The 24,928-nt window shown below is 46.2% G+C and overlaps 1 protein-coding gene across 4 annotated transcripts in view; it reads left to right on the top strand.

The window, feature by feature from the left end:
* The window catches only part of PPP1R16B (protein phosphatase 1 regulatory subunit 16B), a 101,680-nt gene that overhangs the window by 5,703 nt on the left and 71,049 nt on the right, over positions 1-24,928 (top strand). For all 4 annotated transcript variants that reach the window (XM_059897385.1, XM_059897384.1, XM_059897383.1 and 1 more), the window contains exon 2: positions 20,627-20,977. In XM_059897385.1, coding sequence (XP_059753368.1) covers positions 20,728-20,977 — 250 coding nt within the window. In that variant the 5' untranslated portion in view covers positions 20,627-20,727. The remainder of the gene's footprint in view (positions 1-20,626; positions 20,978-24,928) is intronic.

The following is a 24,928-nucleotide window of genomic DNA, read 5'->3' as shown; positions in this document are numbered from 1 at the left end:
TTATCAGCATTGTTGCTACAATCACTGCTGCGTTTTGCTCATATAGACACAGGACCCACCTTTATCTGGACAAGCAGGTTGGGGCAGGGGAATGTAGGTGCTCATAAGGAACGCCCTGTCAGCTGGGCCCTTGGGATTTGCCAAGCTGGGGCGCAGCTGCTGTCAGCTTCCTGTTTTTTTCCCTTTCTGGTGGAATGAAGGAAACCCACTGAATGGCTATTTTTCCACTGACATTTACAGCAATGTGATAGGCCTTGGATTAATGAGGTCAAGCTCCAGTGTGAAATCTGCCCGATAACTTGAAGCTTGGCCAACAGGAAGACATGGCTTGTTTTCTTTGGGCATTTGATGTCTTTGGATGGCTTTGGCCAGGGAAGTAGGGGTCACGACTCTCTACAAAAGAAGGGAATGTTTTACGCCCCAGAATCATAGAGGCCAGAGCTGTTGTCTCTTTTTCAATTTAGTGGGAAGGTTTATTTTCATGTGAACTTTGAAATAATTCATTAAAGCAAAGGTTCATCATGAGCCCCAGGCCGGCTGCTGAGCCTGGATCTGGGCTATGGAAAGGACCAGGCTGTTTTTCCAGGGCTCTCTGGGAGTTTGAAAGAAAAGATTGTCCCCAGAGGGTGTTGGGACAGGTTAGAGGTGCACACGGATTAGAGCTTATTCTGATGGGGGAGGGGATCTTGAGCACAGGCCTCAAACTTGCTCACAGTCTTCGGGTTTCTGTAAAATGCAGAATCCGATGCATTAGGTCTGGGGCCTGAGCATCTGCATTTATAACAAGCTCCCAGGGGGAGCCATTCTGCTGGTCTGTGAACTGCACTTTGGGGAGCAAGGGTCTGAGGAGCCCCAAGTCTACAGGTGAGGGGTCCCTGGTATCACCCACTCAAGCAAAGTCAGCCTGTCGCGCCTGTTCGCCCAGCCATCCGCTCTGCAGGCTGGTTTGCAGGGGAGCAGACTTACTGCTCCCCTTCTCTGTGTGCCCAGACCTGGGACCAAGCCTGAAGGAAAGGCTGCTTGTCCGCAAGGAGCAACGGAAACAGCCAGAACAGGTGTGAGGGGCTTCTAGAAACGTGTGTCGGGGGACACACTACCCCTGGGCCACCTGGTCACCTGGGGCTTGTTAAACACACAGATCCCTTGGCCCTAGCCCAGCCAACCTGAGTCAGAACCAGCCAAGGTGGGACCCTGGGCGTCTGTATTTTTAAAAAGTGTGCCAGGTGATTCTGATTCACAGCCAGGCTGGCAGAGGGGAAGCCAAGAGGAAGAGCTGGCAGCACGTGGAAGTTAATTGCTCAGGAGGCCCGGTGTAAAGTTGTAGCATTGTGTATAGCCTGATGGCACACGGCTGAGGGAGGGACCTAAAGCTAGCCCGCCCCACTTGCCTAGCTCTGTACCCTGCAGGGTTGCATCTACCTGGAAGGAAGGGCATCTTTTTCTTTTTTTTTTTTTTTTTTTTTTTAATTTATTTATTTATTTATTTTTGGCTGTGTTGGGTCTTCGTTTCTGTGCGAGGGCTTCCTCTAGTTGCGGCAAGCGGGGGCCACTCTTCATTGCGGTGCGCGGGCCTCTCACTATCGTGGCCTCTCTTGTTGCAGAGCACAGGCTCCAGACGCGCAGGCTCAGTAGTTGTGGCTCACGGGCCTAGCTGCTCTGTGGCATGTGGGATCTTCCCAGACCAGGGCTCGAACCCGTGTCCCCTGCATCGGCAGGCAGATTCTCAACCACTGCGCCACCAGGGAAGCCCTCTTTTTCTTAATATTAATAATAATGGTTAACATTTAGCACTTATTATGAGCCAAGCACTATTTAACTTTTAGTCCTCCTAGCAACTCTAAGAGGTGACCTCACCACGACCCTGATTTTACGGCTGAGGAAAGTAAGGTTCAATGACTTGCCCTTGTCACACAGCCAGTAAGTGGTGGAGTCAGGATTTGAATCCAGGACATCTAGCTTCCAAGTCCTTTAACTTAATTATGACGCTCTCTGACTCTGGGCAAAAAATGCTGTTGCACTTCGCAAGCTGTCCCTGCCCTGAGGGAGTGCCTTTCTCTAGTTCTTCCCCAGATGGGGAAAAGGCTAGCAGTGACCTTGGCTGGCTCTGGAGTCAGACCTCGGTTGGATCCCTGCCTCTGCCACTTAACTGTAACCTTGAGAAGCTATTTGCTAACTTTGCTGAGCCTCAATTTACCAATGTGTAAAATAGGAATAATAATCGTATGAGAGGCTATGATTATTTAGCCTGTATCTGGCACATAGGATGTACTCGATACATACTAACAATAATTATTACATTAGTGTCAGTGAAGTCAGTCCCTGGGAGTCATAGCTTCAGAGCAGAGGGGATAGGCGAGCAGTGCCCTGTGTCACTTACATCCCAGGGGACTGGGTCTGTTGTTTTGTTCACCCTGGTTACTTATGTCTATTACTTACCTAGGCATTCCTAGCCTTTGCTTCTTGGCGCTGGTTACAGGTCCAAGTGTCCATGCCAGCCTGGTGAGTTCTCAGAATTTCTTGGCTCCCAGAATGTTTCAGAGTCTCAGTCAGAACTGGCTTGATTTCCTGTCATCCAAGAGCAAGTAAAAGGCACACCTTCTCACACTTACTTTCTTCAGGGCTCTTGGGTCTTCTTGGTGACTTTTCCTGTCCCCAGATTCCTTTCTGGAACTCTGTAGTCATCATCGGCCCCGCCATGAACTGGGCAGAGAAAAAATGCATTAGAGTCATTGCTTATTGCCTTATAAAGAAACAGGGAAGAGTTTCTCCAGAATTTCATTTTTTTTTAACGTATGAAATCAAGCTTTTGTTTTCTTATTGCTGTATTTTATGCTTTTTAATTATAAAAAGAAGACAAACTCATTATTAAAATTCAAACCGTACAGAAATGTGGAAAATGGAAAGGGAAATTTCCCCAGTCATCATACACTCATTTCTTTTTCCCAGAAGAAATCCCTGAATGTTTTATGTCTTTCCATAAATTTCTTATGCATATACAAATCCACATGCATTTACATGTTTATCCTTTTTTCTTTTAACACATCTGTACAACCCTTTTCTGAAACTTCCCTTTTCAGCTAATTTATCTTAGCATATGTCAACACATATAGATATACCTCAGTCCTAAAGGCTACATGATATTCCTGTGATAAAAATTTACCATAATTTGTTTTCTAGTCCCTTGCTGGCAGTGAAGATTATTTTGGTTTTTTTCCTACTTCAAGTGTGTGATGCTATGACATCCTTGCTTACCCAGCATGTATCTTTGTACACTGGTATGATTTTATCTGTAAAGAAAATTCCCTGCAGTTTGAACTATGACATTGTCAAACTGTCCTCCCAAGAGGCCAAACCAATTTCTTTTTTCTTTTTTTTTTCCTTGGCACGGCATGCAAGATCTTAGTTCCCTGACCAGGGATCAAACCCATGCCCCCTGCAGTGGAAGCACGGCGTCTTAACAACTGGACCGCCAGGGAAGTCCCGAAAACCAATTTCTATTCCCTCGACCATGTGTGTGAATGCCTATTGCCCCAGCCCCTTCTCCAACACTGAGTGACTTTAATTTTTGCCAGTCAGATAGGAATAAAATAGAAAGAATGTTTCTAGGTCAAGTTCCACAATACTTCAGATTTTATGACCCTTTAGACCATGGCTACATAAAGATTGTTAAATATTCAAGAACTACATTTTACTTGGCTTGATGCTTGGAATTAGAGACATAAAATTAAATTAAACCAGCTCCTGCCCTTAGGTTGGTCCCTGTCTCCTGAAGGAAGTAGACACGTGGGCAAATAACATAAGAACAAAGCTGTGCTAGAGAAATGTATAAGCTAAGTTCTGTTTGATAAACTCTTCATGACTATCATAAACTAATTTGTAAAATACAGCATACACTATGTCCTGGTGGGAGGGGGGATACTTGAAATCCTCAGAAGAAAATGACTTGTTAGAAGCAGAAAAATCATGCTGCTTACCCCTAATGGTGGCAGCAGAAGAGGTGGGCAGCTAGGAAGGGATAAGTAATTTTGAAATAGACTTTTTGGTGGTTTCCATGTTTACTAATGAGGTTTGTTTGAGGGAGGCTGTGCAGAAACCCAGCTGAGTTTGCAGCTGGTGCTGATTACCAATCACTCTTACCTGGGCAAACGTGTATGTTAGTCCAGAAAGAGCGAGAGCAAAGGAACAGAAGGCAGCCTTTAAAAATCCACAGCCTTGGGCTTCCCTGGTGGCGCAGTGGTTGAGAATCTGCCTGCCAATGCAGGGGACACGGGTTTGAGCCCTGGTCTGGGAAGATCCCACATGCCGCGGAGCGACTAGGCCCGTGAGCCACAACTACTGAGCCTGCGTGTCTGGAGCTTGTGCTCCGCGACAAGAGAGGCCACGATAGTGAGAGGCCCGCGCACCGCGATGAAGAGTGGCCCCCGCTTGCCGCAACTAGAGAAAGCCCTCGCACAGAAACGAAGACCCAACACAGCCAAAAATAAATTAAAAAAAAAAAAAATCCACAGCCTTGGAGCTCATAGAAGTTGGATGTGGGTGGCATGAATTGGCGGTTACTCCAGGGGTTACAAGGACGTGTGCTCTGAACAGTGCCCACTGTAGATTGGGTGCACAGAATGGGCGTTCAATGAATGAGTAAGCATCAGAGATGTCTGTGTCTTGTAAAAGGGCCTCCTACTCAAAAAGAATAGATCCATTTAGAAAGGGGTTATGACCACCTGATCTTCCCACCTGCGGGAACCACGCCTTAGCTATGCATTTTCTTCGGGCTACCTGTCTTGGATAGCTCTTCATTCACTGCAGTACCTTTAGAACAACACACGGCAAGGAGCAGCTGAGAATATCTGAAACAGTGCTGTGGAATGAAACTAACCATCACTTTACAGCAAAGCTTCTAAGCCAGGATCTCTGGAGCCAATTGCAAAGCATGCAGAGTTGAAAAAAGACTGTGGAGCCAGAGACAGTCCTAACTCATCCTTTCATGGATGGCAAGGCAGGGGCCAGGTAAGGTACATCCTGGGTCTGGCCCCCACGTTCCTCCAACAACCAGGTCTGTTTTGTCTGGTTTGATTCTATAGCTCTGGTTCCAAGCCAGAGGACCACTCCCTGTGATACGACTGATGGAATAATGTCAGTGAATTTCAGTCTCTTGGTCTCCCACCCTCCTGTCTACCCTGTCCCATTTATTGAAAATCTACCACATGCTGGCTGACTCTAGGGTGGGATGAAAAGGTGAATAACATCTATTCCTTGTCTTTCGAGAGCATCTAGTCCAATGGAAGAGGCAGATCTGAAACTAACAATTACTAGTTGAGAGCCACAACAGAGATGTGGTCAAATGCTTTGGAACTAAAGAGGAGAGAGAAACCCGTTTGGCACAAGGCCGATAAAGAACAACTCGGAGGGAATAAAAGGAGCATGGAGACAATATCGTGTAAATGAGACGCGGCAAGTCAAGTGCTGAGCACGGTGCCTGGAAAGCACTTAAGAGATGATAGATATTATCATTACAGCACTTGGGCTAGCTCTCAAAGAACAAGGAAAAGCTTGCCAGGTGGAGGGAAAGAAGGGTACTACCACTCCTTGGAACAGCATGAATGAAGGTGAGGTGGGGAGTGAGGCGGAGAGAAAACTCCATGGGCTTTGTAGAGGAGAAATCTAAATCTGTGTTCAAATCCTAGTTCTGCCTGCCACTCCCTAGTTGTGACTTTGGGCATGTCAAGATGAGCCTCCATTTCCTACTCTATCTACTGGAGATAATGAGACCTGTTTTTAAAGGCTCCTTGTGGGGATTAAACTTAATTTATGGGCAGTACCTGACACATAGCAGAGTCTCAGCAAATGGTGGGTACCATTGTCGGAGTGTGAATCCACCAGACCTATTAAGTGTAGCTGGAAAATTGAGTGTTTAGTGGACTTGGTGGGGGGGGTGGGAGGGAGGTTAGGACGACCAGAGGTAAAGCTAAAGACGTCAAGGCCAGATACTGGATGGTCTGGTCTCTGAGGCTAAGAAGTTTAGACTTTACAGGCACTGGGGAGACATTATATGCTTCCCTACAAGGGAAATACAGGATCAGACTTGGGTGCAGAATGAAAACTCTGCCAGTGGTGTGGATTGTGGGTTGGAAGGTAAGAGATGGAGGCAAGGAGACCATTTTGGGAAGTGTTGCCTCCCACGTTCCTGCCTTGACAACCCACAGCTCGCATTAGCCAAGTGGAAGCTCTGTTAAGTCCTGCAGACAAGCGCTGCCTGGAGAGGCAAATCAGGGCAGTGGTTCAGAGCATGGGCTTCAGCGTCAAGGCCAATGTGGATCTGAATCCTAACCCTGTCACTTACTGGCTGTGTGACCTTTGGCAATTACTTAACCTCACTGAACTTTAGTTTACTCTTCTGTAAAATGAGGATTAATACTACCTTTCTCATAGGCTTATTGTGGGATTAAATGAGATAGTGTAGATAAAGCAGCTAGCTTAGCTCCAGGAATGTAGTAAGTGTTCAATAAGAGTTAATCATTAAAAATTGTAAAATTGTTTATTTCACCACGGAACCCTTTTTCCTTGTAACACCTGTTAACCTCCTCTGGAGCTACCAGTGATCCACAGAAAACATCCTGCTTTAAACTTTCTGGAGAAGCAGCAGCTCTTTCTGCTCCAAGAAATAAATAGTCAAGAGGGTTGCCAAGTTCTAACACAGTGGTTCTTGGATGCATATTAGACCCACCTGGGGAGCTTTTTAAAAATTTCAATGCCTGGCTGCACCCCAGACCAACTAAACTGGAATCTCTTGAGATGGGACCCCGTATTTTAAAAATTTTAATGGTTTATTAAGGTAAAGCAAACACAGAAAAGTACCCATATCCTAAGTGAATGAATTGTCATAGATTGAACATGCCCAGGTAAGCCATATCCTGCTCAAAAAACTGAATATTATCAGCACTTGAGAAGCCCTTCTTCAGTCCCTTCCCAGTCACCCCCCACTCCAAAACCACCATTCTGATTGATAACAACATAGATTCCTTTTGCCTGTTGTTGAATTTTACATAAGTGGGATCATATAGTATGCATTTTTGTGTTTGGCTTATTTTGGTTAACAATGTGAGAGATCCAGATTGTCAAGTGTAATTGTATATTACTCATCCGTTCCATTGTGTGAGTACACCAAAAAATTTTTTTTCCAAACTACTCTTGGTGGGCATTTTGGATAGTTTACACTTTGGGATTATTACGAATAGTGCTGTCAACATTCTTGTAAATGCCTTTTGGTAAATGTATATAGAAATTTCTGTTGAGTATATTCCTAGGAATGAAATTGCTAGATTATAGGGCATCATATGTTCAGCTTTAGAAGATATTGCTTGAGCAGTTTTTTAAAGTGGCTGTACCAATTTATATTCCCACTCAGTTTATAAGAATTCTTGCCAACCACTGGTACTTTCTGTCTTTAAAAAAAAAAGGCCACTCTGGTGGATATATAGTAGTCATGCTCTGCGATCTTAATATAAGTTCCCAGCATCTCCAGGTGATTCCAACTTTGTAGCCAAGTTTGAGAACCTCTTTCCTGCCAGGTTTTGAAAAAGCAAAACACGCATTAATGGAACTGTATAAAGAGGTGTTATAATGGCAAGTGCCTCCCCATTGACTCTCTTTGACGTCTGTACCCAGAGTTTTTTATAGATTTGATCTGTCTAATCAGCAGGGGAGGATGATTTTGCTGTGGAAGGAGAATGTAGAGGTGTATTAAACCTGACAGCCTGTGCCTCATTCATGTGTGCTTTATGTGGGCAAATGGTTCCATCAGGAGTGATCTGGAAGCTGGGAAGAGCCCATGACAGGACTTCAATCTCTTCTTCCAATTTAAGACCTGAAAGAGAAGGGAGGACATGAGAAGTGACAAGTAGTCTATACAGATGTCATCAGATGAAAATATCTGGTCTTTGGGATCAGGATTTAATATTTTATGTTGTATTTTTGCTCCCCAAAGCTTGCCCAAGACCTGGCACTTGGAAGGTGTTCCAAAAAAAAAAAAGTCATTGAAGTCAATATTAGAACTATGTAACTGGCTCTAGTGAAAAGCACAACTCACATGGATGAAGAGAAAGGTGTTGGCGTGGATTTAGCTAATCTGATTAATAGTTTCACGTCTCTTCTTTGTGGTTTCTGTGTTGTGGCTGGTATTTCCTATTTGTTCATTTATTATAAGCATACTTTCCTTTATACCCTTAAAGGAAATAAGGGGTCATTTTGCGGGTAGATCTCTATTGTGCCTTTCCTCTTGAGTTTGAGTCATATTTTCCGTGTGTGTTTTTTTTTTTTTTTTTTTTTTTTTTTGGCCACGCTGAGGCATGTGGAGCGTAGTTCCCCGACCAGGGACTGAACCCACACCCCATACAGTGGAAGCATGGAGTCTTAACCACTGGACCTCCAGGGAAGTCCCTTTCCTGTTTGCTTTAAAAAAATTTTTTTTTTCTAGTAATTTTAGGTTACATCTTGGACATCGTGAATGAGACTTGAAGAGACTCTTGGTTCTATTATGTTCCTCAGAACAGTAATGACTTTTAAAAAAAATCAGTCAGTTAACTTGACCAAACAAACTCTAAATTCAGTTTCCCCCTGGGTAGGCAGCAGCTGAAATCTTTCTTCAGTTCTTTTAGCCTTAGTTGGGCTGCTTGGAACCTGCCCTGCACATGCATCATTCAGAGAGATTTGGACGGAATCTATACTCAGCATTTGGGGCTACCATCTGTGACTCTTTTCTGGGATGCTTTCTCTTCACTTCCCAACTGTAGTTACCTGACTCTGTCCTTTAATTCCTCAAACGGTAAGAGCAAAGGTTCTCATCCAGGTTGTAGCCAACAGGTACAACACTGACTGGGGCCTCCCCTCGGATAAAAAGCTACAAAAACATGGAATTCACCTAGTGCAAATTTCTTTCTTTCATGTGTTGACTCCCCTCTGGTTTCTGTGTGCTTGTGGTTGAACAAATTTAGTGCCTTCCAATAGGTTACGTGTGTGCGTGTGTGTGTGGTGTGTAGAGTTCACAATAGTTATATGTGAGGGGGTGGGTCCAATAAGAGCTACTCTGCCTTTACCAGAGCAGAACTTTTCTGATCAATAGTTTTGTTCATTAAGGGACCCTTAGGACCCCCATGCTTTATGGCTTAGCACATAGTAGATGGTAATAAATATTTGTTGATTGGTTAAATGAATGCAGCTTTAAATTAAAAGTGGAAGTGAATTAGAGGAGAAAACTGCCAGAAGAAAATTCTGAAATTAGTTACTTGTTGATGACATCAAGCATAAAATAGAAAGAGTGTTTAGCAATTTGCTGGAGAAAATGATGAGTGAGAGGACTGAAATTATATCAGGGCTCTGAGTGTAGACCAAAGTCTCTAACAAAGTGAACCTGAGATTTCAACACAAGGAGGTAAGTTCAGTTGTGACAGTAACATCACTTTCAAGGGATTGAATCTATGGCTTATGGAGAATTTTCAATGGAAATAAGGGGTCAGAGGGGAAGCAGAGGTATGCTTGGAGTTCTGTACACCCAAGAGGAGCCAAGAGGAGGGAATCAAAGTGAAGGGACTTTGGCTGGAGATCAAAGAGGGGAGGAACGAAAGTAATGTAAAGGCAGGTTACTACGGCTTGCTTCTCTCTGCATGGTGACCTGGAAGGTCACAAATCCCATACAGAGAGACTTCAAAGCCTGTGTATTGGATGGAAACTTCATTTACCCAAATGCTGAGTGTCTGGAAACTTCCTGATTTATTCTACTGACAGCTTCATCTCCCAGAGAGTAGAGGAGAGAAGACAGTTGCTGTTATGAATCTGGTTTGGGAGCTGTTGGGTAAAGTGAAAATGAGAAAGCACTCACCAAGAAAGGGAACAGTAGTCACAGGGGGCTGAGCTCATAGGGTTTGGAAGGCAGTTTTATGAAATTTAGGATGAGATACATATATTTCCTGCCTAAGCCTCCAAAGGTGATGACAGCTCCAATAGTAAGGGAAGTTATGACTGTAATCAATTATCCTCACTCGGCATAGATTTCATTTATTTTCCTGCAAAGAGTTCTCTTCTTGCTTCTAGTCGTGCTTTTGTGGGCCATCTTTCCTGTCTGACATTTTCTCTATTTTCAAGCAGGGGAGATAATAAAAAATACTTAACCATCATGGCATATGATTGAGCAATCAGAAAAGATGCCAGCTATAGACAACTGGAATAGCGCCACTTATGGGTTCCTTAACCTCTCTAAGTCTCAGTTTTCTCCTCTTTGAAATGGGAACAACACCTACCGCAGAGTTGGCACAATGATTCCAAGAGATGTTACATGTAAAGAATTTGACCCATGGAAGATGTGCTGTGCACAGAAGCTGCCATTTTTACCCTGCATTCTTTATCTCTGGGTTCCTTTCATCTACATATTTTATAAGTTCTGAGATGCTTATGTTTTAGTTTTGCTTTTTTTTTTTTTTAAGTGGATCGGTCTTATTTTACTTTTTTTTTTTTTTTTGGCCCACACTATGCAGCATGTGGGAGCTTAGTTCCCTGACCAGGGATCGAACCCGCGCCCCCTGCAAGTCTTAACCACTGGACTGCCAGGGAAGTCCCACTTATGTTTAGTTTCATTAAGCGTATGTTTTTACTCTATACTGATTTCAGCAAGTATTTGCTTTATTACCAGTTGATCTGTCTGGTTTGTTAGTCGAAATGTCCTCTTATCTCCTTGATGATTAATACCTTGGATTTTCTGAAATCTTCTTGTGTTTCATGAGGAAGATGTTTTAAAGCACTTGTGGTTCTTTTAGAGTTTTTTCCTGGTTCCTTCCCCATAAATATATGTAGACAATGGAATTAGACAGACCTGGGTTTGGATCCCAGCTCCACCACTTCCTGGCTGTGCAGTTAATTGGTACCCATTGTCTGCATTGCTTTAGCCCTTTGTCTCCTCATTCTTTCTTCCTCCAGCGTAGGACTTTCTCCTTTGAGTCCAACTCTCTGTTTTTTATTGTCCTTGTTTCCTTGGAATTATTCTCCAAACCTCCATGAACAAACTATATGAAAAGCTTTTTAAAATTCCCATCCCAGCTACTTCCTAATTGGCTAAGAGCACCCCTGGCTAAAGGGAAGGAGATAGCTCGCTAGGGATATCTTTGAGGTCTCTGAAGTGGAGAGAGGGGCTTCCGCAGACCGCAGTCCCCTTCCTCCTTTATGTTGGTAATGCTGTGAAACCCAGGATGCCTAGGATGGATGAGAGAGTGATCCCTGGCTGATAGTGATCCCTGCCCCTCCCTCTTTAACCCCATCCAGTTACCAGCAGGACACTTACCTCCCTACTTTCCAGGGTCAGGGTTGGGAGGGGTGGCAATTGCACAGGGGCTGCCAACCTTTGCTTGAGTTGGCTCAGCATACTGCTTCCTAGAACCAGGATCCAGTCAATTTAAGGGGATGGAGTCATGGAGGACAGGTCTTCATTCTACCCCCTAGGGCAAGTTATTGGAGAAATTCTTACTAGAACCTAAGATATTCTTGATTCCTGTCTACCACTGAGGCCACAGTGACTTTTGTTCTTGGTTGAATGATATATTGATATTGAGGGGCCCTTCCACTCAATCTGATAACTTTCCAGATGTCTGTGTTTGAGACTAGAGGATTTTGAACTGCGGGGCAAAGGCAAGTATTGAAATCCAAGTAGGCAAGCGTGACGTAGAACAGAGTTGCATGCTCAGTATGCATGCAGCCAATGCCCACTCCTTTATCTGTGGCAGACATTACTAATCAATCACAGCCCTCATTCCTCCTGTTATCACATGTGGCCTCATAACCTCTGTCCTCAAAGTGCTCCAAGAAGCCACCACCAACCTAAGAGTTGGCACAACAGAGGAAAGCTCGTCCAAGGATGTCATGCTGAGAGAGGGAGACAGAGGTGGCAGAGGCCACTCCAGCCTTAGTCAGTGTGAATAGCCATCCCCTATTTAATAAATGCGTAAACCAGGAGGGCATTCTGTGGCCACACGTGGCCTCCTTTGGAAAATGATCCCTCTAGCTGCAAAGGGAGTTTTTATCTCTCTGCAAGGGAGGGGGTGGACCACACTCCCCCAAGCCTGGAGAAGCAGTATGTGTAATTTGACTCCCGTTTCCCCGTGCTTAGCTATTACATAAGCTTCTTTAGAAGACTGGCTGGCTTAGCACCGTGACTGTGACTGACTAATGTGTTCGTAGACATCATGTCATCTTCGCATGTGCCCCATCCTTGGCACCTTTGTTCTGTCCCCTGCAGCCGCCTCCACAGTGGCATTCTTACCCATAAGTAGGTGGGCCTCTCTGTGGGTTCAGGTTCAAGGAGAGAAGCTCAGCATGGAAGATGGTTGTGTTCACAGGTTTTCCTTCACCCCTTCGAGCTGTGGCTTCCTCTGAAGTTTTCTCAGAGCTGAGTCTGAGACAGCTGCCTCACCTTCACAAGTAGAAATGAATCTAAAACATCGTCAATCGATATCTACTTGCAGTGGTTCTTCCACACTGTCTAGCCTGGTGGTTACCAAGTGCTGGGCTGCAAATATACATGATAGAGTCTTACTGCTAATACAGATGATCTGTCTGCCAGGTTGGGACTGGGGTTCACTGAGCCAGTCCCACCTCCAACCCAATATGGACCTTCTCTCTCTGCAACCTCATGAGTGACCATGGAGTTCCTGGTGGTGGGGACCCCAGCATCACACCATGGCTGGGCTTTGAATCACCAGTGTTAGACAGTTCTTCCTCATTCCAGGCTGATCCTACTTTTTTTTTTTTTTTTTTCCCCTGCGCCATGCAGCATGCAGGATCTTTAGTTCCCTGACCACGGATCGAACCCACGCCCCCTGCAGTGGAAGCATGGAGCCTTAACCACTTTCTGCCAGGAAAGTGCCGGGCTGATCCTACTTCTTCATTTTGCCTGTTTATGATCCCAACTCTGCCCTCTAGAGAACAAAGCTAATCCTTTCATTCATGGCTTTCATTAAGGCCTGGTCCTCCTATATTACCAAAATGGCCCAGCCAGTTCAGACAGAGGTCAACTGGGCTATTATCTCAATGCTGGACATGATTCTTTTCCTGAGAGAGCTCAAGATGCTTTAGTTGCTTGATCGATCGCTCTGTTCTTGTTGAACTTGTGGTTTTCGAGTCCTGCCACCCTCCCCTCTCCTCCATCCCTGCCCCCCACCCCCCAAGGTCTTGCCAAATTAGGTTATAGTTAGTGGGCTTCAGAGAACAGTGACAAATCAAGGCCAAGCCCAGGGCCACCACTCAGAGGTCTGAATGAAGGAGCAGAGCTGGGAGAGGCAGAGTTAAGGAGCAGACCCTCAGGGACCCGAGTCCCACAACAGATTTAAAACCAGGATGTCTGTCTAGGATGACTGTGCATGAAATCTAGAAGGTTCATTACAGCAAGGGTAGAACAGAAAGTCTACAGAATCCCATGAGAATGGAGTTGGTGGGGGGACAAGGCTAATTTCTAATTCAGATTTTGGAGCACCAAGGGCCCCAGAAGTCTCTTTGTTCATGAGTAAAGCATCTTTATACGGGGGGTGGGGAGTGAGCAGGAAGGGGGAAATGACGCTATTATTCAAAGGAGCGTGCTGTGGGAGGGCGGAGGTGTGCATCCTTTAGGAGAGAAAGTGGGTCCCAAGTGAGCTCGGAGCAGGGAAAGCCGGTGCAGCGTTTTGTTTTGCTTTTTCCCTCGTGCTCAATGCTACAGGAAGCACGAGGCGCAAGCACTCACGGCCTTCCTCCAGGGAGCTGCCAAGGTTCCCTGGAGAAGAATAGCTGAAGAACAAGAAAAAAAATCTTAACGTTTTCTGTTAACAGTGTGAACTTTGAGGCACTGTCTGACTCATGTTTTAAAGTCTCTTCAATTTGAATTCACCTTCCTTCGTGTTGTTTTTCTCAAGGCACTGGGCTCGAGTCCAAAGATGTGTCAACCAGCCGCTCCTCTGGGATGGAGGCGTCGCAAGGCCTGGGTCCCCTTCCCCCCACCTCAGGGGGCGGGGCTGCCGTGGAAACCTGGCTTTGGCCTTCCCACCCTTCTTCAAGGCTGGCCCTCAGCTTGGGCCTGGAGGGCCATAAGATGGCCATTCTAGGGGAAGTGGAGGTATCTGGTGATATGCCCCAGCAAGAGACCACTCATTCTGATTCAGGCAACATCTCCTTCTGGGGCTCCCATTCCTGCATCCCTAAAAGTAGCGTAAATGTCTGTTAGGGTACTCTTGGCTACAAGTAACAAAATCAATTCAACTGGCTTAAATAATAAAGGAGATAAAGTCCAGAGGTCCCTAAATTAAAGGACCCTGTTTCCCTCCTCTGACTCCCGAGTATTGGCCTTATCCAAAGCCCGGCTTCCAGCAGCAACTGGGGTTCATGCTTCTCGTTTATGGGCATGGGAAGAGACAGCTTCTGATTGGTCCAGCTTAGGTCATGTGCCTCCCCCCAACCAATCACTCTGGCTGGGCTTAGGCTGTTGCTCATGGACTCTGGCCAATCAGCACGGAGTGATATTGAGGGAACTACACAGACCATCACCAAGCTGTGTATTTCAATGGGCCCATGCCTTTCTTCTTCTCGTTTCCTCAGAGACATATCATCCCCCAAACAACACTCTTATAATAGGCTTCTTTTCATTTTGGGGGGAGGGGAGGGATTCTGTAGTGCACGCTGTCCAGCCCGCCTCCACCTCGTCCCCAAGCGCAGCCCCTGCTTCCCTACGCTGCTTGTTTTTCCTTTTCTGCGGCAGCGAGGGTTAGTGGATACACCAACAGGAATCCAGTTCGGCCTTGTCAGACAGCAGTCAGAGGCTGAATCAAGGTTTACTCCAACTGCCTGTTCCTGCCTCACTGAGGGTCAAGGGCGTTGGCCTCAGACTTGGGGCTGCCCAGAATCGGGCTACTTTGGTTCATCCACCCAGACCTGACACAGCCACTGGTTGGAAAAATTATCAAGTACCGTACTTTGTTTTCTCCTTGCTTCTGATTCCTCTTTTCACAGCGCATACACTTCCTGGATAACCTCAGCCCAACCTGGCCTCTGCGGACCCCTCCCCCACCCGCGTCTCTAGCCTAGCCATTCCATTAGCTCGCGTGCCCACATCGTGCCCAGTTCTCTTCAAGATGGTCCATCCGGATGCTCCCACAACACACTGGGCTCAGTATGTCTCCGTGGAGCTGGTTTTCCTCCAGTGAGGTCCTCCTTGGGGATCTCCTTTAACAGTTAATGATGCCTGGAATTCTCTGGTGGTCCTGTGGTTAGGGCTCCAGGACGCTTCCACTGCAGGGGGCATGGGTTCAATCCCTGGTGGGGGAACTAAGATCTCGCATGCCACGCGCAGCGGCCAATAAATAATAAACAAATAAAAACTCCCCTACCCTTAAAAGAGAGAGAGAGAAAAAAAAAAGAGTTGATAATGCCATTGCTCTCCTGGGTCCTGGCAGTTTGGGCTGTGTCCCCATCACCAACCAGGGCTATCTCTGGAAGTATGGGCAGGGGCACCGGGTCTCACGACAGAGCCAGTCCACAGCTGATAGGAGCCAGGACTTCTGTGGGCTGCCCCAGCACCCAGGCCAGTGCCCTGTCTTGGGGGCTGCCCAGCTGCTGTGTTAACAGCACTGATGGCAATTCTTTAATTAGACCAAGCAGGGTTTTCTTGGACGGGGGTGGGAGGAGGTGTGTGGGTCTATTGGGGGAAACTAGGTCACCTGAAAACCAGCAGTCAAGAGGGAGCTGTCCTGGAGCCCCAGCTCCAGGGAACCCAGAGGGGCGAGCCGGGTGGGAGCTGGCAGAGAGAGCAAGGTCAGAGAAAATGTGCTCTGGCCCCCTTTTTTGGCCCTTGGGACGCATTGTTCTCACCTTTCTCCAGGGGGCTGGGCAACTGCCCTTAATTCCTTTACCCAAGCAAACTGTCCAAGCCAGGGAAGGCACAGCAGTGAGTACCTTCTGTCTGCATGGGGCCCACCACCCTGAGGCCCAAGGAGGGAGCACTATACTGGGAGTCAGGCCCAGGGTTCAAGTTACTGCTCAGTCTCTGTATCCCGTGAGTGTGTCCTCCACTCCCTTGTGCCTCTGTTTTGTCATCCATCCAATGGGTAGGGACTGTACCTGTCTTTACCCTGCTGTATACCTAGCTCTCAGTGCAGTCCTGGCCATGTGATAGATGCCCAATAAATATTTGTCAGATGAAGTAATGAGCTTCTATGAGTGCTTCTTTTATAAGATTGTTGTCACTGAAGATCAGTGACCAGGACAGTTTCCCAAATGTCAATCACGATTTTTGCCAGGACGAAATACCATCATTATTTAATTTTTCTTTGCTACCACCTTGTAAGATTTCCACTGAAGTAGATTTATTTTTAAAGGAAATTTTATTTCACTACCATAAATAAACACTAACTGTGAAACCAAATCCACAGGGGAAAAAAAAATCATTGTTATTACATTCTGTCTTAGATACCATTTCTTGCCCAAGGCTATTAGCCTGAGGCCTGCTTTCTCTTTGTTTAGGAGGGAAATTGACATGGTTATAAACATGGTTATAAAGATGTCTATTACCAACGAACTATTAGCACTTTCTTCTGGAGACAATCTGATAGACTGAAAAAGAAATGAAAAGGAGGTAACTTGGTGTCTCTGATTCCATGTTATATTAACTCTTGTCCTGAACTTTTGAAAATTCCCTCCGTATGGGTTCTCTTTCTACACTTAGGGAAACACCTGGCTGGGATGATGGCTGAGGAAGTTCTTGGAAAAGGATTAAGGGCTTTAACAGGGTGATTGATATGATTATTCTTATCTTCAGTCTTAGCATGTTTTTGGTACCTACTACTTAGTAGGTGATCAGTGAATACTTAATAATGAAGAAATGAGTAACCATCTGTGTACAGAATCTTAGGGCTGAAAGAAATTGTACAGAACACTTAGGCTGATCTGTTATCAGTAGAAATTGTATTCTCCGGTGAGTGACGGAGAATTTGCCACCTCCAGAGACAGCCACTGGACCACAAGCCCTTGTTCAATTGCTTGTTGGACAGCTCTGGAGGCCAGGTGCCTGGTTTTTTTGGTGCACACCACTGTTCCCCTATGCCTTGGTCCTGTTCTGCACTGGGGAGACTCACAGACTATCTTCTCTTTCTTGTGAAGATTGGACTTGTGGATATTTGGAGACTGCTGTCTCATTCCGCCTAAGGCAGGGCTTGCAAACTGAAATGACCATAGGAGCTAGCAAGTGATGCCAATTAGTGAAGGAGGTCAGGTGGGAGTAATGGGGGGGGAAGTAGTGGGGACTATGGGAAATTAGATGGGCCCCATCTAAAGGGGACAGTCCTACTCCAAACCTGCTGATTATTGCCACGTAAGCCCAGTGTGGCCAGGTACGGAGATGTTCTAAGAAAAGCTGAAAATCTGATTTTGGATATAAAATCTTCAAGTTTTAAAAGTTAGCAATGAATGACAATACTGTAAATCATGGTGTGGGCCAAAAACCAACCAAGCAAACACACAAACATGATGTGGACCACAGGGGACTTTCTGGTTGTCTGGCCTTGTACCACAGGTTGCTCACTGCTTCCCACAAGACTTCTGTTCCCATTGGGCTGGGCAGTCCCATCCACTTCCAGCCATGTTTGTGCGTGTTGGTTCCCAGAATTTCCTCCATGGTGTTCAGCCCCTCTCCATGCCTTTGTACATTGCCAAGCTCCCATGTCTGCCCTCTTCACCTGGTGGACTACTCATCCTTGGAGTTTCAAATCAGTTGCCTTCTACTCTGGAGAGCCTTTTCTGATAACCTTAGGCAGAAAAGGTCTTCCATTTTCTAGCTGTGTGATGTAGGGTAGTTTACTTAATCTCTCTGTGCCTCAGTTTTCTTATCTGTGAAATGGGGATGATAATAGTACCTATCTCATTAGGTCATCAGAAGGATTAGATTAGTTTACAGATAGATGACAGACAGGCAGACTTGGGTTTCCTAGAAGGCAGAGCTGATCCTTAATCCATCTCTGAACCAGAACTCATCACAGGGCAGGTTTCATTGTTCGATTCCTTGAAGAAGTGGGGGAAAGTAAATATGTGGTCCACTAGCTCCCAGTGAGTTCTGACCATCATGATGATACAGCATGGCTGTGAATTCAACTCTTCTGAGCTCCTTACTTTTAAAAAGGAATATCTATCTAAATGACTAAAAAACAGTGAGCATGCCAAATTCTGGCAGAGAAACTGGATCACTCACACATGGCTGGTGGGAATGAAAAAATGGTACAACCACTTTGGAAAATAGTTTGACAATTTCTTATGAAACTTGTACTCTTGGGTATTTACTCCAGAGAATTGAAAACTTATGTTCACACAAAAATCTGTACATGAATATATTAGCCCCAAACTAGAAACAACCCTGATGCTCTTCAATGAGTGAATGGATAAACAAACTGGGGCACATCCATAAAGTGGAGGTACCACTCAGCAACCAAAAAGGAATGAACTACTGTTATGCAAAACAACTTGGATGAATCTCAAGGGATGTTGAGTGAAAAAAGTCAATCCCAAAAGGTTACCCACTGTCTGATTCTTTTATATAACATTTTTGAAGTGACAGAATTCAAGAGATGGGGAATAGATTAGTGATTGACAAGGGCAAGGACAGGAGTGCATTGGGAGAGGGAGATGCGGGATCCTTGTGTGATGGAACTGTTTGTATCTTGACTGTGGTGGTGGATACACAAACCTACACTTGTGACAAAATTGCTTAAAACTCAACACACGCACATACAAATGAGTACCTATAAAACTGGGGACATCTGAATAGATTGATAGGTTGTATCAATGTCAGGTTCTTGGTTTCGACACTGTACTGTAGTTTTGCAAGATGTTACCTTTGGGATAAACTAGGTAAAGTTTGCACTGGATCGTTCCACATTATTTGTTACAACCGTATGTAAATTTATAATTATCTCAAAATAAAAAGTTTAACTAATTGAAAAAGCATTGCAAGATACTCAGAACAAAACAAAAGGGAACACAAGGGCAGTTTGCTTGTTTCCTGCTGAGCCTTGCCATTGGCTTATGTTTATCCTTTTTTTTTTTTTTAAATAAATTTATTTACTTGTTTATTTTTGGCTGCGTTGGGTCTTCACTGCTACACGGGGGCTACTCTTTGCTGCAGTGTGCGGGCTTCTCATTGCAGTGGCTTCTCTTGTTGTGGAGCTCTGGCTTTAGGTGCGAGGGCTTCAGTAGTTGTGGCGTGCGGGCTCAGTAGGTGTGGCGCACGGGCTTCGTTGCTCCGTGGCTTGTGGGATCTTCCTGGACCAGGGCTCGAACCCGTGTCCCCTGCATTGGCAGGCGGATTCTTAACCACTGTGCCACCAGGGAAGTCCCTGGCTTATGTTTACCCTTGAGATCAGGTCCACTCAGACCCCAGGAGCCTTTGCCCTCTGAATATTGCCAAGCCAACCCCTTCCCCATTCCTCCTGTGTATACTCCAGTCTCTTCAGGGAGAGACCTGAAGAACATTCTGAGCTCCTGAGGGTCCAGCCGAAGGCTGAATCCTGGTCTTTAGCCTCCTGAGGACCAGCAGCTCCAGAGTGAAGCAGGGAACCCAGGAGATTAACAATCACTTGCTGAAGGCCAGTGCTATGCTGATCCCCTTTGTGATAGTGAGCATTTCCACAGCACATAAATGTAGACCTGTACCCAGCATCCTGCAGTCTTCCACCAGCCTTGCCCCCATGGGTTCCCAGATGTGCTGCGTTTACGTGTCCCTGCTTTTCTTCCTCCAAGCTTGTTTCTCTTTGCTATAACTTGTTTCTCTTTGGTATAACTTTTTTGGTCAGCTCTTTCTTCCTTGAACATCCTGTAAATTCTGGGAGGTGGATACAAAATTTTACAGGTGGGAAAACAGGCTTAGAAAGGCTCAAGTTGTTGCAAGACCTTTTCCTTCTGCATCTGAGAGACCATAGGGTCTGTGCTTACAGGAAGACAGCACCCACTTGGCTTCACACTGAAATTTTGTTGACTTCATGTTGCTCAAGAACTGATGAGAGCAAGAGGTGTGAATTTTTTTAAAAAAGTCATCCAAAGAGGAAAACTTCAACTAAGGTTTTCTAGGTCCCAGTAGTTCAGCAGCTATTTGTGGGTCTTAGGACCCCTTTATACTCTTAAGATTAAGGTTCCCAAAGAGCTTTCATTTATGTGGATTATATCTGTCAATATTAACCTATTTTGTAATTAATACAGAGACATTCAAAATATAATCCTCATTCCTTTAAAACTAACAATAAACCCCTTCTGTGTTATAAAAAGAACCCCCGTATGTGTTATAACAATAGAACAACCTTATATGAAATTACAATATGACCACCGAAAGTAAGGATTATTATGTGACCGTGATGGAGGTGTTAGCTAACAGTGGTAATCATATTGCAGTATATCAAATCAACATGTTGTACACTTGAAACTTACATAATGTCATAGGTCATTTGTATCTCAATTTAAAAAAAAAGAAAAATAATAAGATAGGGGGAAAGAAGCGTATGGAACATGGGGCCGGGTGACATCATCAGATCGGAGTTTTGAGCCTGACAAGCATGTCCATGTGTGTCTCTCCCCTTCCCCGCCACAGGCTCCAGCATGCGGCCCCAGCCCCGCAGGAGCCCCCATGCCGCCCCGGCCCCCGGCGCGCTGTGCTAGCCTCCAGCCAGGGCGCGGGGAGGCGCGGAGGCCATGGCCAGCCACGTGGACCTGCTGACCGAGCTGCAGCTGCTGGAGAAGGTGCCCACGTTGGAGCGGCTGCGCGCCGCCCAGAAGCGCCGGGCCCAGCAGCTGAAGAAGTGGGCGCAGTATGAGCAGGACCTGCAGCATCGCAAGCGCAAGCACGAACGGAAGCGCAGCACGGGCGGCCGGCGAAAGAAGGTGTCCTTCGAGGCCAGCGTGGCCCTGCTGGAGGCCTCGCTTAGGAACGACGCTGAGGAAGGTAGGTCACTCCTGGTCCTGGTTGGTGGGTGGCCCCCTGGGCCTCTTGGATTCTGGGTTCTGTGCCAGTGGAGGGGAGAGCTGGGTGGGTCTGGCCCTCGCCCACGTTTGCGCAGCCCCACACATCTTAGGAGATGGATGCTCCTAGGAAGGGCTCTGAAATCTGAGACTTCTTTTTGAAAACAAGAATACCAGCCTTTGGCTAATGAATACTCATTTTCCTTTCCTCCCACTAATATTGACGGTCAACCTACATCTTGCGCATTACTATTCCAGATATGGTGGTGAACCAGTTGGATTTGGTTTCTCTCCTCCAGGAGCTCAGTACTCACAGGACTTTGCATTCCTAAGCTCCTCCTCTGTACGGCAGAACTGTCTGCTGGTCCCTTTTATTTGGTCTTCACTTTAGAGGTAGATGGTTTAGAGGGGTGGAGAACAGCATAGGCTCTGAGGTTAGATGACCCAGGTCTCAAGCTGGTTTTGGGAATTATCCCCTGGGTGACCCTGCCAAGTCTCTTCAGCTCCCTGTACCTTAGTTTCTGCCTCTGTAAAATGGGGATAATAATAGTATCCACCTCCAGGGCTTGCTGTGAACACTAAAATAGAGAATACCTGCAAGTCCTTGACATGGTCCCTCCTACTGTGTAAGTGATTAGTATGTTTTAGTTTATTATATTGTTACTATATTTTATTACATTATATTTATATACATTTATATAAAATTATACTTGTATAAAATTACATTTATTTAAAGAGTGTCCAGCAAGTCTAGAAACAGAGACGAATGTACACAGTGTTGTCTAGGACATTTTCACTCTGTAAAATGGATGAATAAATAAATATGAACACATATATGCATTCCTATAATCTGTTTCCAGATTTTATGGATACCCTGTACTTGTTATATTTTATTCAGTTATTGTCATTATGTGTCTTATGATCCAGATATCATGATACCAAAGAGGCAGGTACAATAATACCCATTTTACAGATGGGGAAACTGAGACCCAGCAAGGTTCAGGAACTTGACCAAGGGAGGAGAGCTGGAATCAGAACTCCCAGGATCCAGGTTCTTGTCCCTGGCTTCATGGCCTCATGGGTTTGCTCCCCATTATAAGAGTGAACAGAGGATCGGTGATTTGGCCAAAGCCCTCTTCTCTGAGCATGCTCTGAGGGGTCACGCCTGCTCACTGTGCAGCTGAGATGTGTCCATGCATCCCGTGTTCCCCTCAGCAGGCTCTGGTCCCTCCCTGTATATGAATCCCTTCTGCCTGTCCTTGGAGGGACCTAGCCATGTTTCCTGGGTCCCTCTGGCCTCCTGTCTCCACACGCCCCCCCGCCCCCAGACACTTGGTGCTAAAGCAGCCAGTAAAAGAACTGAAGGGTGGAGGCATTTACCACTCCAAAGAGTATTAGGGTTTACAAGAGTATTAGGGTCCTCAGGTTCTAGAACCCTCTGAGAAGCACACTTCCCTTTCTGCCCTGGTTACAGAGAGCTCTGGGAACTGAGCAGGGAGGCATTCCCGGAACCAGTCAGCTGCAAAATGCGCAGCCAGAGCCGGGGCGAGCAGCCCCTGTGAGAGAGGCGTGAAATCTCAGGCTCCAGGGACGTGGCCCTGCGAGGCTACTTCCCACGTGTCATTTGCCGGGTGACGCGTCGGGTCCCTCCCACTCAGTGGGCGGCACGTCATGACGTCTGATTTTGTCGTGGGCGGCGCTGCATCAGCCCTCCTTTCACACTCATCTTCCACCCCCTTCTCCCCTGCCTGAGGCCCCTTTCCCCTCGCTGAAGGGGCTTTTCAGAGGCTCTGTGAGCCGGATGACCGCTGCTTCGGAGCATTCGTGCCTCCCCCCAGCCTTCCGCTTCCCCAGCCCTGGCCCCCGCCCCCTGGCCCGCACCGCGGTGCGCTCCCACGGGTACAGGTTAGAAAGAGTGCTGGGCTTGGGTCCAAGGTCCAGGGGCCCCTCGGCCCTGCATGTGACCTTCAACGGCTTGTTTCACCTCTCCGGCTCCAGTTTCTTAATCTGTAAAAGGGGTTTTGAACGCTTGCCCTCAAGGGGGTGTAGCAAGAATTAGACAAGATCCTGGATGTCACAGCTCTTTGAAAAGTGACCCTGAACCCTGCACCAGCATGGTGATCATTTTAACACACTTTTCCCTATGTTTTTTTTTATTTTTATTTTTTAAGACTTTAATGTTTTTAAGAACCCAAATACATGCTTCTGGTAAAAATCAAACTACATAGAAATGTAAAGAGTAAAAAGTCCCGTCCATCCCTCCTCCCTTCCTTCCTCCCTCCCTTCCTTCCTTCTGTGATTACTGCTGCTCTTAGTTTGATGTGCTTCCTTCTGGGCATTTTTCTTACTTACGTATTTGTAGACTTGGCGAAATAAAGAGCTAGTTTGTGATTTTTGTTTGTTTTGGTTTTTATGTAAGTGATAATATACTCGATACCTTATTCTGTAGGTTTTTATTTTTACCCAGCAGTGTATCTTGGAGGTGCTTTCATGCCAGTACAATGGGATAATAGATCTGCATTCTCCTTTTTAATTGCTTCGTAGTATTCTGCAGCATGGATTCACCAGCATTTTTGAACTACTTCCTTTTTGTTAGGCATATAAGTGTTTTCAATAGTTTTGCTTTTGCCACAGTGAATGTTTTGTGCACACATGCAAATGTTTATCTGTATATTAAATCTGAATAAGAAAAGTGATAGATCCCCCAGGCTGTTCCCCTGACAGCCAAGTGAGAGTGGAGGGCCAGAGCACTGCGCCCCGTGGCAGGCAGTTGGAGTGCGGTGAGAGGTGCCCCTGGGGTCCACAGTTATCTGGGTTTTGAGCGGGGGTGTGGAAGCTGCCAGCCGCCAGCAGGCGCTGTCACCAGACTATGTTCAGCTTCCTGGCAGCATGACCAAGCCCGGTGCTCCCAGCTGGCTAGGACGGCTTCTGCATGCTGGGGAGCTGGTGCCGGGGCAGCTGCTGGGGCGTTAGATGACAGTGGGATGGGAACGTGGGGTAGCAGCTCCCCCGCTCCCCTGAGCTCACAGCAGTGGCTGAGTCAACCTCCTCCACCTGCCAGGGTGATGTGAGTCATTCCTGGAGTAAGGCAGTGCTGGGGAACTCACTGACTTTCCTTCTCTGGCTCCGCATCGCCTCAGGCTAATGTCCGGGCACCAGGGACCCTCCATGGCCTTGGACTTGCCTGAGCCCCATGTTCCCACTGCTGGGTATCAGTTCCAGCCACTTCCACCTCCTCTGGCTTCCTGCCCAAGCCCTGCGTTCTCTTACCTTTCCACCTTTGCATATGCGGTTCCCTCTGTCTGGAACACTCTTCCCCTGACTAAGTCCTACACCCTTCAGGTTTAAGTCCTGTGGTACCTTCTTGGGGAGCTGTCTCTGATCCTTTTCTGTACCCTTTCCCCCATCACTAGGTAGAGCAGTAACTCAGTACACAGCTGACTTGGGTCCAAGGTCCAGGGGCCTTGGCAGTGCAGTGTCGTGGAGAGAAGCATAGTCTCCAGAGCTAGTTATCCAGGACTCCCCATCCCAGCTCTGCCATATACTAGCTGCGCAACCTGGGAAAGTTCATTAATTTCTTGGTGCCTCGGTTTCCCCCATCTGTAAAAACAAGGATAATATAGTACACTTGCCTTAATTTAATCCTGTAGGATTAAATTGGGTTGACACATGTGGGAGTGGTATGGTAAGAAGTACATATTGCTATACATATGATATCACTTCTATGTGGAATCTAAAATATGACACAGATGAACTTATTTGCAGAACAGAAACAGACCCACAGACATAGAAAACAAACTTATCGTTGCCAAAGGGGAAAAGGGAGGCGGAGGGATAAATTAGGAGTTTAGGATTAGCAGATGCAAACTACTGTATATAAAATAGATAAACAACAAGGTCTTACTGTATAGCACAGGGAACTATATTCAATATC

The sequence above is a fragment of the Balaenoptera ricei genome, chromosome 15, assembly GCF_028023285.1.
Source record: "Balaenoptera ricei isolate mBalRic1 chromosome 15, mBalRic1.hap2, whole genome shotgun sequence".
Lineage (NCBI taxonomy): Eukaryota > Metazoa > Chordata > Mammalia > Artiodactyla > Balaenopteridae > Balaenoptera > Balaenoptera ricei.
Note: the sequence above shows the minus strand (reverse complement) of the source record. Positions and strands in the feature narration are given on the sequence as shown.